The 14265-nt window shown below is 48.1% G+C and overlaps 1 protein-coding gene across 1 annotated transcript in view; it reads left to right on the top strand.

Moving 5' to 3' along the window:
• Positions 1-14265, top strand: part of VAV3 (vav guanine nucleotide exchange factor 3) — a 1223230-nt gene that overhangs the window by 646793 nt on the left and 562172 nt on the right. The window contains exon 11 of the mRNA XM_086953893.1: positions 13697-13765. Within this exon, the coding sequence (XP_086810019.1) occupies positions 13697-13765 (69 nt within the window). The remainder of the gene's footprint in view (positions 1-13696; positions 13766-14265) is intronic.

The raw sequence follows: 14265 nt of genomic DNA, 5'->3' as shown, positions 1-14265 counted from the left end.
AGCACGTTCCCTTGGCTATTAAAGAGAAGATATGGGCGGGAGAATATGTAAACATTTTCTCGTTGCTTACTGATCACTATGAAATGGAGCATGTTAAGGGCCAGAAGGATCTCATGCATCCGAGTGTTTGGCGCGCAAAAATGGCCGCCTTTAAGGTGAACGAAAATATTGGCAATTGGGGAAAAGCGTAGGGGGTCTTTACATCGATCTTGGGGGAACGAAGGCCCGATCTGCTGCACGAATTGCCGATATATCAGTCTCGAATCATGGGGTACTCGGTGTCACATGAGGGTAACCATTGGTTCTGCTATGATAATCTGTTTAGAAAGGCTAAAGAACATGATAAAAGCTTAACTTGGGATTGTTATGATTCTGTGTCTTGGGATAAAATGAAGGAGACTGGTATGTTGAAAGTGCCATTGGTGGGAAGTAACATTGGCGAATCCTACCGCCAGTATGCGGGGACGCCCTTTCGATCAGGTACAGGTACCGACAATTACTCGAGGCCTGCCGGAAATACAGGAAAAAGGGGGGTTTGTTGGAACTTCAACAGGGGAAAATGTACCAGGCCCCAGGGATCGTGCAAATTTAGGCACGAATGTAGTGGGTGTGGGCAATCATCCCATCCTGAGTCCACGTGCAGAGCCAAAACGGGTGATAACGGGGGTAGAGGAGGCGCCAAACAGGTCTAATATAGTCCGAGGGGCGCCTTTGCCTACCCCGATTGATACCTTGGCGATGATTCCTTGGCTCAGTGAATACCCGGATCGGACTTCTGCTGGGGTGTTGCGGAACGGGTTTTCTTATGGTTTCCGCATCCCAGTGGGGGACTTTCAAGGTGCAGTGAAATGTAGAAATCAGCTATCGGTCTTTCAGCATACGACCGTGGTACAGGATAAGATCAGGAAAGAGGTGACTCGAGGTCGAGTCGCCGGTCCGTTTAGTGTACCACCGGTTCCTAACTTTGTTTGTTCCCCCTTAGGTGTGGTCCCAAAGAAGGACCCGGGTGAGTTTCGGCTGATACACAATTTATCAGCCCCACGTGGTCTTTCCGTAAACGAAGCGATAGACCAGGAAGTGTGTTCGGTGCGGTACGCATCCTTCGATGAGGCCGTAGCCATTTTGAATCGCCTGGGGCCCGGGGCGCTGATGGCAAAATCTGATATCGAGTCAGCGTTCCGGTTGCTCCCGGTACATCCAGACGATCAGCGTCTCCTAGGTTTCATGTTTCAGGGTCATTATTACATGGATAGGTGTATGCCGATTGGGTGCTCTATATCTTGTGCCTATTTCGAAAAATTCAGTACTTTTCTACAATGGGTCTTCACAAGGAAGACGGGTTTCCAAAATGTGATGCATTACCTTGATGATTTTTTGTTCCTAGGGGCGGCCGGGGATCCGGAATGTGGGCAGGCTTTGGCTCAATTTTGTGTTTTAATGAATCAGTTTGGCGTGCCATTGGCACCAGGTAAGACTGTGGGGCCTTCCACTTGCCTCGAATTTCTGGGGATCGAGTTGGATTCCGAGGAAGGGTGTTTTCGTTTACCTGCCGAAAAAATATCAAAGTTCAGGACATCCCTGCAAATATGTATAAATGGATCCAAGGTCAAGCTGCATCAGTTACAGCAGCTAGTTGGCCAGTTGAATTTTGCCCTGAGGGTTATACCAATGGCCCGCCCCTTTTCTCGTTCGATTGCTCAAACCATGGTCGGCCTGAAGGAGGGCCATCATCGCACGAGGCTCTCGGCTGAGGTCCGCCAGGACATGCGCATTTGGTTGGCATTCCTGGCGGATTTCAATGGTCGAGTCGTCTGGAACAAACCAGCCGTGTCCTCTGATGAGCTGGGGCTGTGGACGGATTCGGCAGGGAGTATAGGTTTTGGTGCCATCTTCGGCACAAGATGGTCTGCACAAAAGTGGCCGACATGGTGGCATGACAGTGGGCTGACAAGTAACATTGCTTTCCTGGAACTTTTCCCCATTTTAGTGGCCCTGAGAACTTGGCCCGAAGGGTTCATGGATCACTCTGTGGTATTCTGGTCTGACAATATGACCGTGGTCGAGTGTATCAATAGCCAGGCAGCACGATGCAAATGGATTTTGAGACTACTCAAAGAAATTGTTTTACTGTGTATGCAATTGAATGTGTTATTCAAAGCAAGACATGTCCCAGGGGTAATGAACCAGGCAGCTGATGCACTGTCTCGTTTTCGTATGCAGGCTTTCTGGGGTTTTCTTCCCACAGCGGACCCGGAGCCGGCACCCTTTCCCGAAGCTCTCTGGTCTCTCAGTGCCCCGAACTTCGTAACCTCGTGGGAGAGAGTTTAGCACCCAGGACGAGGAAGGCATATGAAGGGGCGTTCCGGTCCTATTTGGCCTTTTTGGGGACTGATAGAGAGGAGCTTTGGGGCCAGGAAGAGTGGGTGGTGAATTTTCTGATGTCCTTACATCGGGTCGGGAAATCGGTGGCCACGGCTCAGAGGCATCGGGCTGCCATTTCCTTTGTTGCTAGGGCCCACGGGATCCTTGACCCGACAGCGTCTTTCGTTGTACAGAAAGCGCTACGAGGGTGGCAACGCCTTGAGGGTCGCAGAGTAGATGAAAGGCGCCCGATAGGTTTAGATAGGCTGGCCCAGTTGCTATCCAGACTCCCTGCTACGTGTTCATCTCAGTTTGAGACAGTGTTATTCCGAGCCACTTTTACGCTGGCATTCCATGGGGCTATGCGGTTAAGCGAACTAGTGGCGAGGAACAAGCAGGATGTGACAGGAGGATTGTGCCAGGAGCACGTCCAGATCAGAGGGGAGACGATGACGGTCTCATTTGTCAGGTCCAAGACCGATCAAAGTGGGATGGGCGACTGCGTAATCATACGCAGGATTCCCGGGTCCTCCATGTGCCCGGTAAGGTGTCTAGAAGATTATTTAGCACGAAGGGTGGCATCATGGGGGGGGACCTTGTTGAGACACGCTGACGCCACCCCACTGACAAAGTTTCAGTTTCAGCGGGTGCTTGCGATGTCGATTGCCGCTGCGGGCTTGAACCCGGGCGAGTTTGGGACCCATTCCTTTCGGATAGGGGCTGCTACAGAAGCTACAGCCAGGGGTCTGGATGTTGAACAAGTCAAACGGGTGGGGCGTTGGTCCTCCAATTGTTATAAAAGGTATGTGCGGTTGCACATGTTGTGAAGCTGTAGCAATGTACTCACGCTTCTTGTTTTTGTTTGGTTTTCAGTTGCGCAAGCCTACGAGGCGGGGCGGACTTTGCAGTCGACCCAACACGGGCCAGCGGTCAGACATCACCGGCTGTGAAAAAGGAGGTGTGGGTCGTGGGCAACTCATACGTGAGACGTGCCGCGGACGTATTCAAGGCAGGTGATATGATTCACGTAGCTGGGGAATACGGGTACAGTGTGTCCTTCTACGGAAGAGGCGGTCTCTGTATTGACCAGTTCCAATCATTTTTTGAGGGTTTGCTAGGGCGGACGAGGTCACCGCCGTCTGTAGTCATAGTACATCTTGGGGGTAATGATTTGGTCACCACTGGTAGACGACTTCTTCTTGAGGCGATGCTTTCCACTGTAAGTTGGTTAGCGAGGAGAGTTCCAGGGTGCACAATTGCATGGTCCCATATGATCCCACGAAAAGTGTGGCGGGGGGCTATTTCGGTTCCTGCTTTAAATCATTCTGTGAGGAAGCTTAATAACAAAGTGAGTAGGTTGTTCCGTTCCAAGGCACTGCATTCTATTCCACACGGGTGTATTAATGATGATGGTATGTATTTGGGGGATGGAGTGCATTTGTCTCGGGTGGGGAATGAGTTACTCATAGGAGACTTCGTAGCATGGCTAAAAGCGTTACACCATGACCTTTAGGTAGGAGTGTTGTGGGGGGTCCGGATAGCCGGTCAACTATCCGGCCTGTGGCGGTAAGGTCATGATCGGTGAGCACTAATTGGAAGATCCCTATGAGTGGGCGTCACCCAGCACGGATGGGAGCGCTCGGGGGAGGTGGCCATTGGCCCCTCAACGGGGAGGCGGTCCCTTCTAAGGATGGGTCGCCGAAAGAAAAGGAAAGGCGGTCAAGGCTCCTTCCTGGGTAGGAGGGGTTACAGCCCCCTCCTGGGGAATTTCCCGGGGCCAGGACGTCTGCGACGGCAGATGTGGTAAGTTGTGTGGGGTTTGGGGGGGGGTCTACGCTACCTTCTAGATACCTCACACGAGTCTTCGTACGACCTCTAAGTGGCGTCGAGTTTTATTGGGGCCCCCGTCAAGTCAAGGGAAATTGGTAATTGCACTTGAGGTACGCCTCTGGGCCGCTCCTCACAAGTGAGGGCGATATTTCTGGGTTAGGGATCTTGACACCGGCTACGACCTTGCCGTTGGCCCTTAAACGTTAGGATGTACAATTTCAAAATTTCAAGTAAATGTTTTGTAGGATGTTAGTTCGGCTAGGAGAACCTTTGTATTAGAGAATCTGTTAAGGTTAGTCAAACATCGCAATGTGGTAATGAAATTGTACATAATATGAAACTGTTTATTTAATGTTTTAATTTTGTTTCATATTTTAATAAATACGGCCGGGAGGGTTACTCCCTCCCGTCTTCCAAAGACTTCAGAACTGTTTCCGGTTTCCCATCCTTGGGGATTGTGTTGAGAGGGGGTGGCGGGTATCTCAGCCATATGGAAAGGGGCGACCACTCGGTCCCCCCGAACGTATGGCAGAGTACCACGATCCCCCCGGGAAGCCATCTTGGGCGGGAGGCGAGTCTCGGCTGGTATGCCCGAAGCGGCGTAGCCGGGGCGCGCCTTTTCCCGCCCTAGAGTGGGTTGGCCTAGACACTGACGCGGCTGGCCACGCCCTAGAGGCAGGCAGGGGCGGGTTTACGCCCGCCCTGAAGACGGATAAAAGGAGAAGCAAGATCCGAAGGCATCCTCTTGTTCCTGTGCTCTGAAGCTGCACCTCCTCGCTGCACGTGAGCTCGAGACGGAACGAAGAGCCAATTTTGACCCACCCACCAGCCCCTGAGGACAGCAAGTGGTTTTTGAATAAAGTTGATGGATAACTCTGATTTTCGTTTACAGGTTGTGGTTTTATCGTGATGATTTTGATTATGTAATAAAGAATGGTCGATGTGTGTTACGTTTCGCAAATAAAGAAATTCTGCTTTAGTGTTCATTGATAAGCATGCTTTAATAAACTTGTAGTTGCTACTGTCTTTTTTAGTTTAGTTATTTAGTTAGCATTGTCGTATTTATTTTGGTCGGGCGGTAAGGTCATGATCGGTGAGCACTAATTGGAAGATCCCTATGAGTGGGCGTCACCCAGCACGGATGGGAGCGCTCGGGGGAGGTGGCCATTGGCCCCTCAACGGGGAGGCGGTCCCTTCTAAGGATGGGTCGCCGAAAGAAAAGGAAAGGCGGTCAAGGCCCCTTCCTGGGTAGGAGGGGTTACAGCCCCCTCCTGGGGAATTTCCCGGGGCCAGGACGTCTGCGACGGCAGATGTGGTAAGTTGTGTGGGGTTTGGGGGGGGGTCTACGCTACCTTCTAGATACCTCACACGAGTCCTCGTACGACCTCTAAGTGGCGTCGAGTTTTATTGGGGCCCCCGTCAAGTCAAGGGAAATTGGTAATTGCACTTGAGGTACGCCTCTGGGCCGCTCCTCACAAGTGAGGGCGAAATTTCTGGGTTAGGGATCTTGACACCGGTTACGACCTTGCCGTTGGCCCTTAAACGTTAGGATGTACAATTTCAAAATTTCAAGTAAATGTTTTGTAGGATGTTAGTTCGGCTAGGAGAACCTTTGTATTAGAGAATCTGTTAAGGTTAGCCAAACATCGCAATGTGGTAATGAAATTGTACATAATATGAAACTGTTTATTTAATGTTTTAATTTTGTTTCATATTTTAATAAATACGGCCGGGAGGGTTACTCCCTCCCGTCTTCCAAAGACTTCAGAACTGTTTCCGGTTTCCCATCCTTGGGGATTGTGTTGAGAGGGGGTGGCGGGTATCTCAGCCATATTTGTGAGTGCACCAGTGGGTAGAAAATCCCAAAATGTAAGTTGTAACACTGACAAGGAAACAGCCTCATAATTCAAATGTGAAATGTCTGCAGGGCCGATTCAAACCTCCATTCTTCTAAAGTTGGTTAGTAGGGGGCCAGCAATTAATAATAAAATTATTATGTCACAATGTCGAAGTCAACAATATCATCCTGTAAGAACATCCACTTCAGAATATCGACTACCACCATATTAACATGGTAGAATTATATAGTGAAGTTTAGATTTACTATTCTTAACTATATAAAGGATTCTATGTTGTGAGTTCAATATTGTTGTAGGTCAATATTTGGGGCACAACATTGTGACTCCAACTTATTAACCACTTACATGTGGGTGACATGGCTTTCACATTCTCTAATCTACTTCTGTAGCATGGGGAGTGTGACTGTCACATCTTGACAGCAGGGGCAGAAAATGTTTCTGGTGGTCAAACTAGAGGGATTCTCTTTTCATACCCTCACCTCTTGCTTCACGAGAAGAGCTTCCTTTAGAGCACACAACATGTATTTCTTTAATTTTAGTGGCACGCTGGTGAAAGCAGTCAGCTTGGTCAATGCTTGGAGGCAAAGGTCACTGATCTGCACAGAAGAGGTACTGTGGAAAATGGAAGTCCTTCCTGTTTCCAACATTACCTCTCACTAGTGGATACCTGCTTGAGTATTTCCTTCAGAGCGTGGCAAAATAGAGGGATTTAACCCTTCTAGAAATAGTTTTTTTAAAGAAAAATATTGGGGTGAGGGTGGCCTATATGGCACTGGGCTGCACAGCTCACCCCCAAAACACACTTACTGCTCCTTCATAAAGCTGGTAGGGGGGATTTATCCCCAGTTTGCTCTCCCAGGGGATGCAGAAAGCACACTAGAGACCAGGGATAGATTAAAAAAACATAAATAATGGGGTGGAGGTTGGCACATCTTGCATCATGCTGCACCCTCCTCCACTAAAGCACACACAGCCTTTCTGCCCTCCGCGGGGCAGATTGGGGACTTTAACTCATTTGGTGAGAGGAGGGGGCAAAAAGCACACTGATCATCTGCCATTTGTAGTATGGGGTCAACAATGGGAAATACTGGTATCAGGCTGCCCCCTATCTCAAAACCCCACACAGTTTTTCTGCTTCTCTTGGGTTGCAGATTGATTGATTTACCTTAAATCTGCCGCCTTCTCAAGGGGGTGTAGAAGGTGCACTTGACTCTAGTGGACGAATTTCAGAAAGTTATCTAGGGGCGCAATAGGGATTTACTATTAGCTCTTTCACCCTCTCGGTTGATGACTCTGATGGCTCTGGATAGCGTACCCTGAGCCACAAACCGACCTGCAATTTACATTAATTTTCTTTGGTGTACTGATAGTACATCAATGCATAAGATACAATCTAATAAATTCATTTTTAAATGAGCCCAAGAATCTGAGTTTAGGAATATTGGTTATTAGTATGACTAATTTTTTATTGCAATGATTAGTTGCTTTAGAAAAACATTGAATGATCTACAATAAACCCTCTGTAAATTAAATATTTTGTCTACTTTTAATACATGTACAGCTTTTTGCATTCATCCCCTACAAAATAGCAAAAAGCGCAGTGAAAAACATAATTTATTTTTTTACAACTTTGATAGTTCTTGACATAGGGGAAGGAAGCAATCTTAGCACAACTAGCCTTTTGTTGATGCCATTTTTAGGGAAATTACACCCTTTTCTTCACACAGCACTGTTTCCCTCTATCTTTTCGAAAATGGTAAAATATTTGCTGCATTTCAGCAATTTTGTCAGCTCCCTCCTGAAATGCTGAGTAACTTTTGAATGCCCAGTATGTGTGAAAAAAGAACACTAAGTGGCCTGGTAGGACAGTGTATCTTTTGGGGAAAAATGTCGGCCTGGGCGGAACACTCTGCTATTTTTGCTGAGCTTTCCGCGGTGTTCCGAAAAATTCTGTTTCGTGAAGGTTAAGTTGGTGAGTGTGGAAAATCCAATGCTAGACCACTTCCCAGTGAGATTTCTCAACAAGCCGTCATGGATGTTCACCACCGCTCACGTTGTGAAACCATCCACTCATTTTGAAGAAGCTGCCGCTTGTGTAGAAAATTTACTTGAGCTGCTCATGGTGCACTTGCGGTGATTTTCCAGCGCAGGGCAAACACCCGGTGCTAAAAGACAGCGTGAATGGCGTGACCTAACACACTCCACCGTATGCGGAACCCTACGTAGCGTAGCTGAGTTTTTTCGTCACTTCGCAAACTTTGCCCAGGGCTAGAAATACTTAAGCACAAACTGCCCCATATGTAAAGAAAAATGGCATAGCACAGGGAGGGGAAAGCCTCAGCACTTAATGGGTTAAACCCTGTTATTTAGAGCAGCTAGAAACACAGAAGTGTGAAATAAAGTGCTGAATTGGTCTTGTTGCTTACTAAACATATTAGAACAATGTCCCACATTTTAGGATGGCAAACTTTCCTAAGCCACCTAGCTTTAATGGACATGAGGTGGGCGAGTCATTAATGAAACGAAAGCATAATGTGGTAGCGCACTGTCAGACAGCACATTTCCCATTGAAATGGGCACTACATTTACAGAAACACATTTTTACTGTTTTCACAGTTTTACTGCTAAAACTATACTTCACACATATGATAATGTGTGGAAATCATTTGTGCATCAACAAGAAAAAATGTCTTGATTTATTTTGACTCTATTAAAATGTTTGTTTCCATCACACTTCAGAATTACAAAAAAATGTGCTTCATTTTTGCTTTCCTACTGCTAAATGTTTACAATTTTCTGTGCTGGTTTTTATAATTTGTTATGTGTTAGGAAAAAAAAATCCTACCACCTTCCTTTTACACTCTCTGTACCCATTAAAGATTGTCACATAATTCACTTTACTTTTCTTTCTCTGTCTGTAAAGTGAGAGAGGTTTGTAAACACCAATACCCATGCTAAAAAAACTGGCAGCAATTTGTCAGGAGAAATAGCCTCACATTTGACCTATGTCATTGAAGCACAGCAAATTTGTGAAGATAAATACAGAATTCAAATGGATCTTTATTTATTTATTTAGACTTTCTCGACCCACCACAAATTGGCTTGCGACCCACTCAGTTTGTAAATACTGGCCTAGGGAGTATGCATCCTTCCACCTGCTCTCTGTGATAGTTTATAGCACATGTCCAAAGCGCTTTTAATGTCCGTTGGATGCATGGAAATTTCAACCTCATTATTCTCAGCCTTGCCATCTTCTTACATTATGAGTTCATGTTAAGTATTCTTGTAGAGTGCTCGATCACCCAGAAGATGTCTTGGCTCTAGCTGAGATAGTGAAAAATTACCCCAAGAAAAAAGATTAACCTACTGAGAAAAGCCATGTATTCAACACTTTCCTGAAAGCCAAGATATGTGTAAAGGAAGAGCATTCCAGCTTTGGATGCTCCAAGCACAAAACTTCTACCCCCCCAATTCGCATATCTGGATCCGAGTATTGGCAGCAGTTTGACAGGTGAAGCTCCTCCTCAAGAAGTCAGGTCCTAGACCATGCAGTGCTTTAAACACAGTGCACAAAGCTTTGGAAATGACCCTTTGTCCAACAGGGAGCCAATGGAGTTTCTTGATATGGTTTGAGACAGACTGAAATATAGGAATTTTACACAGCACCTGGGCTGCAGCATTCTGCAAAGTTTGCAACTTATTAAGAACCTGCTGATGAGCATTTAGATACCTCCTATTGCATTAGCCAATCTTCAAAACATAGGAATGTGGGCTAACAGCCACACCCCCGGGAGGTGCAAGTCAATCTGCTAACAGCGCATACATGCGGAACAATGAGCACCAATCTCTAATACGGGGCAACTGAAAGGGGCTCCCCCACTGCCTCTATTCATTTCCTTTTTAATTGATCACCGCCCCACCGCCATCGCGGTGTCCACAACTAAAAATGATCTAGATGTTATGCTGTATTAACGTATTAACTACTAAAAGGCCAGATATATTAACCTGGTACTGCCTGCTCCTCTCCTACGCTGTGAGGCCCCCTCGCCCGGCCCCCGTCGCACCTCGCTTCAGGCTGCGTCCTGCTGGGCACACGGGCGAGAGAACAAAGAGGGCTTCTTCCTCATGTTCAGGGCTTTTATCTCTTCCCTCGAGAGGCCGCCTGCGCACCTCAGGTACGCCCCTAGATGCCTGCCCCTGTATATCGCATTTCCAGGCGACCCCTCCCATCCTTCTCCCGTTACAGTGGGCACCATTCCTAGCTCGTGCCCGAAATGCCACTAAAGACACCTCACCCCTAGACGCGGGGGTACCTTCTATTCTGCAAAGTTTGCAACTTATTAAGAACCTGCTGATGAGCATTTAGATACATTCTATTGCATTAGCCCACGGGTACTCATAGTACGGCCCGCGGGCCGGCAGCAGCCCAGCAAGTCTTCCATGGCGGCCCCCGGACCATGATACATTGCACCCGTGTTTAAAATAAAATAATTCCAAGAGTGTTTGCAAACACTGCCGGTTGCAGAGACACTCGGAGAGACTCTGCTGCTCTGTGCTGCGAGCGATTCATTGCAGGAGGCCAGAGTGGGGCTGCAGGGGCGCTAAAAGGTGAACAAAGCCCCATTCACATGCAAATGGTCTTTTTAAAGACTTGTGAACTGCTCAAGTAGGGCTGTGTGTCTGTGCGCGCTGGGGAAGCTGGCTGGGGAAGCTGTCTCAGCCCGGTGACACACAGGCAGGGTGAGATGACAGAGGGCGGTAGAGGGACAGAGACAGAGGGAGAGAGAGGGAAAGGGAGACCGAGACATGGAGACAGAGAAAGGGAGACAGACAGAGGGAGGAGGGTGACAGAGGGAGGGAGACGGAGTGAGGGAAGGGAAGGGAGTGAGGGAAGGGAGTGAGGGAAGGGAAGGGAGTGACGGGAGGGAGGGAGGGAGTGATGGGAGGGGGGGGGTGAGGGAAGGGGAGTGAGGGAAGGGGAGTGAGGGGAGGGAAGGGAGTGAGGGAAGGGAGGGAGTGAGGGAAGGGGAGTGAGGGAAGGGGAGTGAGGGAAGGGGAGTGAGGGAAGGGAAGAGAGGGAAGGGAAGGGAGCGATGGGAGGGAGGGAGTGATGGGAAGGGGAGTGAGGAGAGTGAGTGAGGGAGTGAGGGAAGGGGAGTGAGGGGAGGGAGGGAGTGAGGGAAGGGGAGTGAGGGAAGGGGAGTGGGGGAAGGGGAGTGAGGGAGGGAAGGTGAGTGAAGGAGTGAGGAAGGGGAGTGAGGAAGGGGAGTGAGGAAGGGGAGTGAGGGAAGGGGAGTGAGGGAAGGGGAGTGAAGAGGGGAGTGAGAAGGGGAGTGAGGGAAGGGGAGTGAGAAGGGAAGTAGGGAAGGGGAGTGAGGAGAGTAGTGAGGGAAGGGGAGTGAGGGAAGGGGAGTGAGGGGGAGAAGGGGAGTGAGTGAGGAAAGGGGGTGAGTGAGGAAAGAAAGTGAAGGAAGGGAAGGGAGTGACGGGATGGAGGGAGTGATGGGAGGGAAGGGGAGTGAGGGAAGGGGAGTGAGGGAAGGAGAGTGGGAAGGAGAGTGAGGGAGGGAGAGGGGGAAGGGGAGTGAGGGAGGAAGAGGGGGAAGGGGAGTGAGGGTGAGGGAAGGAGAGTGAGGGTGAGGGAGGGAAGGATAGGGAAGGAGATGGAAGGAGAGGAAAGGAGAGGGAAGGAGGGAGAGGGAGGGAGGGGGAGGCAGAAGGAAGGTGAGGGAGAGAGGGAGAGGGAAGGAGAGGGAAGGAGAGAGGGAGAGGGAGTGAGACAGTCAGAGTGAGCGAGACAGAGGGAGACTGGGAGGGAGAGAGGGAGATAGAGGGAGGGAGGGAGGCATATATATATATATATATACCTCCCTCTATCTCCCTCTCTCCCTCCCAGTCTCCCTCTGTCTCACTCACTCTGACTGTCTCACTCCCTCTCCCTCTCCTTCCCTCTCCTTCCCTCTCCCTCCCTCCCTCACCTTCCTTCTCCCTCCCCCTCCCTCCCTCTCCCTCCTTCCCTCTCCTTCCCTCTCCTTCCATCTCCTTCCCTATCCTTCCCTCCCTCACCCTCACTCTCCTTCCCTCACCCTCACTCCCCCTTCCATATACATACATATACCGGGTATGGTAGCTCAGTGGACGAAGGCGTCCGGTGCAGGGACCTGTGTTCAACCTCATGGTCACAGTTTTTTTTGTTGCTCTAGCCCCGCCCCCTCCCCCACCCGTGCGGCCCTCTGACACAAACCACACTGTAAATTTGGCCCCTGAGAGAAAGTTTGTGAGTACCCATGCATTAGCCGATCTTCAAAAGCAGGGAATGTGACTACCGTTTTAAAGAGATGGCCTGGTATAAAAGGGAGAATTTTCTTAATCATCTTAAGGATGAAGAAAGCGGCCAAAGTCACAGTATTAACCTGGTCTGCATAAGGAAGTTTGTCATTCATAAGTGGTGTAAAACCGAGGCATGGTGACATTGCAGTGCCACTTAGCCCCATGATCCATCTGCTGAAAAAGTCTTCTATTGTTCGGCTGAACATTTTCTCGTTTTCCACTTATACATTTTGAACTATAGTAACTGTTCAAGATCCCTTAATGGAAAGTCATGCAGCATCAGCATGCGCACCTGGGGACAAATGATAGAATACTGCGCGCTCTCTTTGTTTGCGCCGAGCGCCGCTTTTAAAAGGCTTTTTAGGTGGCGCACTGTTAGTGCGCGTCCTGACAGCTTCTTTGCCTCTGCGCCCACGTCATAATACGACACAGGCGCAGAGGCAAAGGGATTCCCTCATTTTCATATGGCCATGCCACCATGCAGATGAGCGATCACCCTTTGGTGCTATCTGTATTACAGAAAAGGCAGCACAAACGCCTGTGACTCTTACTGTAATATTAAAAGTGCCCCAGGGGCGCACAAAGCTGGCCCACATGCCTGTTAAGCCCTGGGCATTTTCCATCATACAGCCCCAGAATGAGAATAGAACGAAAAAAACAAACAATAAAGCCATGATAATACACCGGAAACAAGTAAACACACATAGTGCAAAACAGCAAACCCCATGCCCCTACAGTGCAAAATGATGCTGTAGCAAATGCGAAAATAATTGCGACAATTAGTCAATGACATCCTGTGCAAAAAAATCTATAGAGATACTCACAAGATGGGCGAAGACAGTGACCCCTGTCAGCTTCCGTACTTCCAAAGTAATTGCTAAAGTGACACTTGCTATAATAATGCTGATATCATTATTTTGCCTGTCTGTTTCATTGTGCTCCGGCTCAGCCCATTGATTATGCGATGCTGACTGATTGGAAAGGCCTGTTTGTTCTGCTATCTGATGACACTGGCGTTCCTGTAAACGAGATGCTGCCGGTTCTATCTCTGCCTCCAGAGATCACAAGTGACGTTCCTCTTCCATCGCACATGATTTCCAGGCCAAGGCGGCGCAGACATTGCCTCATTTAGGTGCCTTCCGAGGGCTGCAGAGTGTCATCTTGGTTTGACATGTATTTTTTTAAATCAGAAACCGGCACCCATACGTAGCTTGTTTGGCACACCCGCGCGTGATCTTTATTTACAGCAGAACATGTTTACTATGGCTGTATCCGCTTTGTAAACATTCTAATGAAATAACTGTTTCTGTTAATAGGAACTTGTAAAGCACACCGGTGATTCAACACAGAAAGCAAATCTGAAACTAGCTCTGGATGCAATGAAGGTAGGTGACATTCTGACGTCAGAACATGTAATTACTAACCTGGTTCACTTGGCAGTAAGCACAGTCTTAAAGCACGATTTAAAATATAGAATATTGAAAATCTATTCAGAGGTCACTTGATAGGTAAGAAATACAGCCCCTGATTGCGAGTGGAGGACAGATAAAGATTATGTTATATAATGTATTGTAAATACCAATATCCACCCCTTTTTCTGAGCTCTCGCTGGAAATGAGAACTTGCATATAGAATCAGTGTTTTAAGCAGGTAATTTTACATGTATTGTGATTTGTTGCACAATTCACCCAGTAAATGTTGGCATGTTTGACTTGCCCCTATTTCCCGGGGATTGTTTTAACAATTTTTTAGAAGTTGTAAAAATGCAGTATGGACAGCTTTATTTCATGATTAATCTAGGCACCATTAAAGAAAATACAAGAGACAGGCAAAAGAAAGTATACGTGCATTGCATAACTAAAGTATTTTATGAGGTTGCACGTTT

The sequence above is a fragment of the Lissotriton vulgaris genome, chromosome 1_1, assembly GCF_964263255.1.
Source record: "Lissotriton vulgaris chromosome 1_1, aLisVul1.2, whole genome shotgun sequence".
Lineage (NCBI taxonomy): Eukaryota > Metazoa > Chordata > Amphibia > Caudata > Salamandridae > Lissotriton > Lissotriton vulgaris.
Note: the sequence above shows the minus strand (reverse complement) of the source record. Positions and strands in the feature narration are given on the sequence as shown.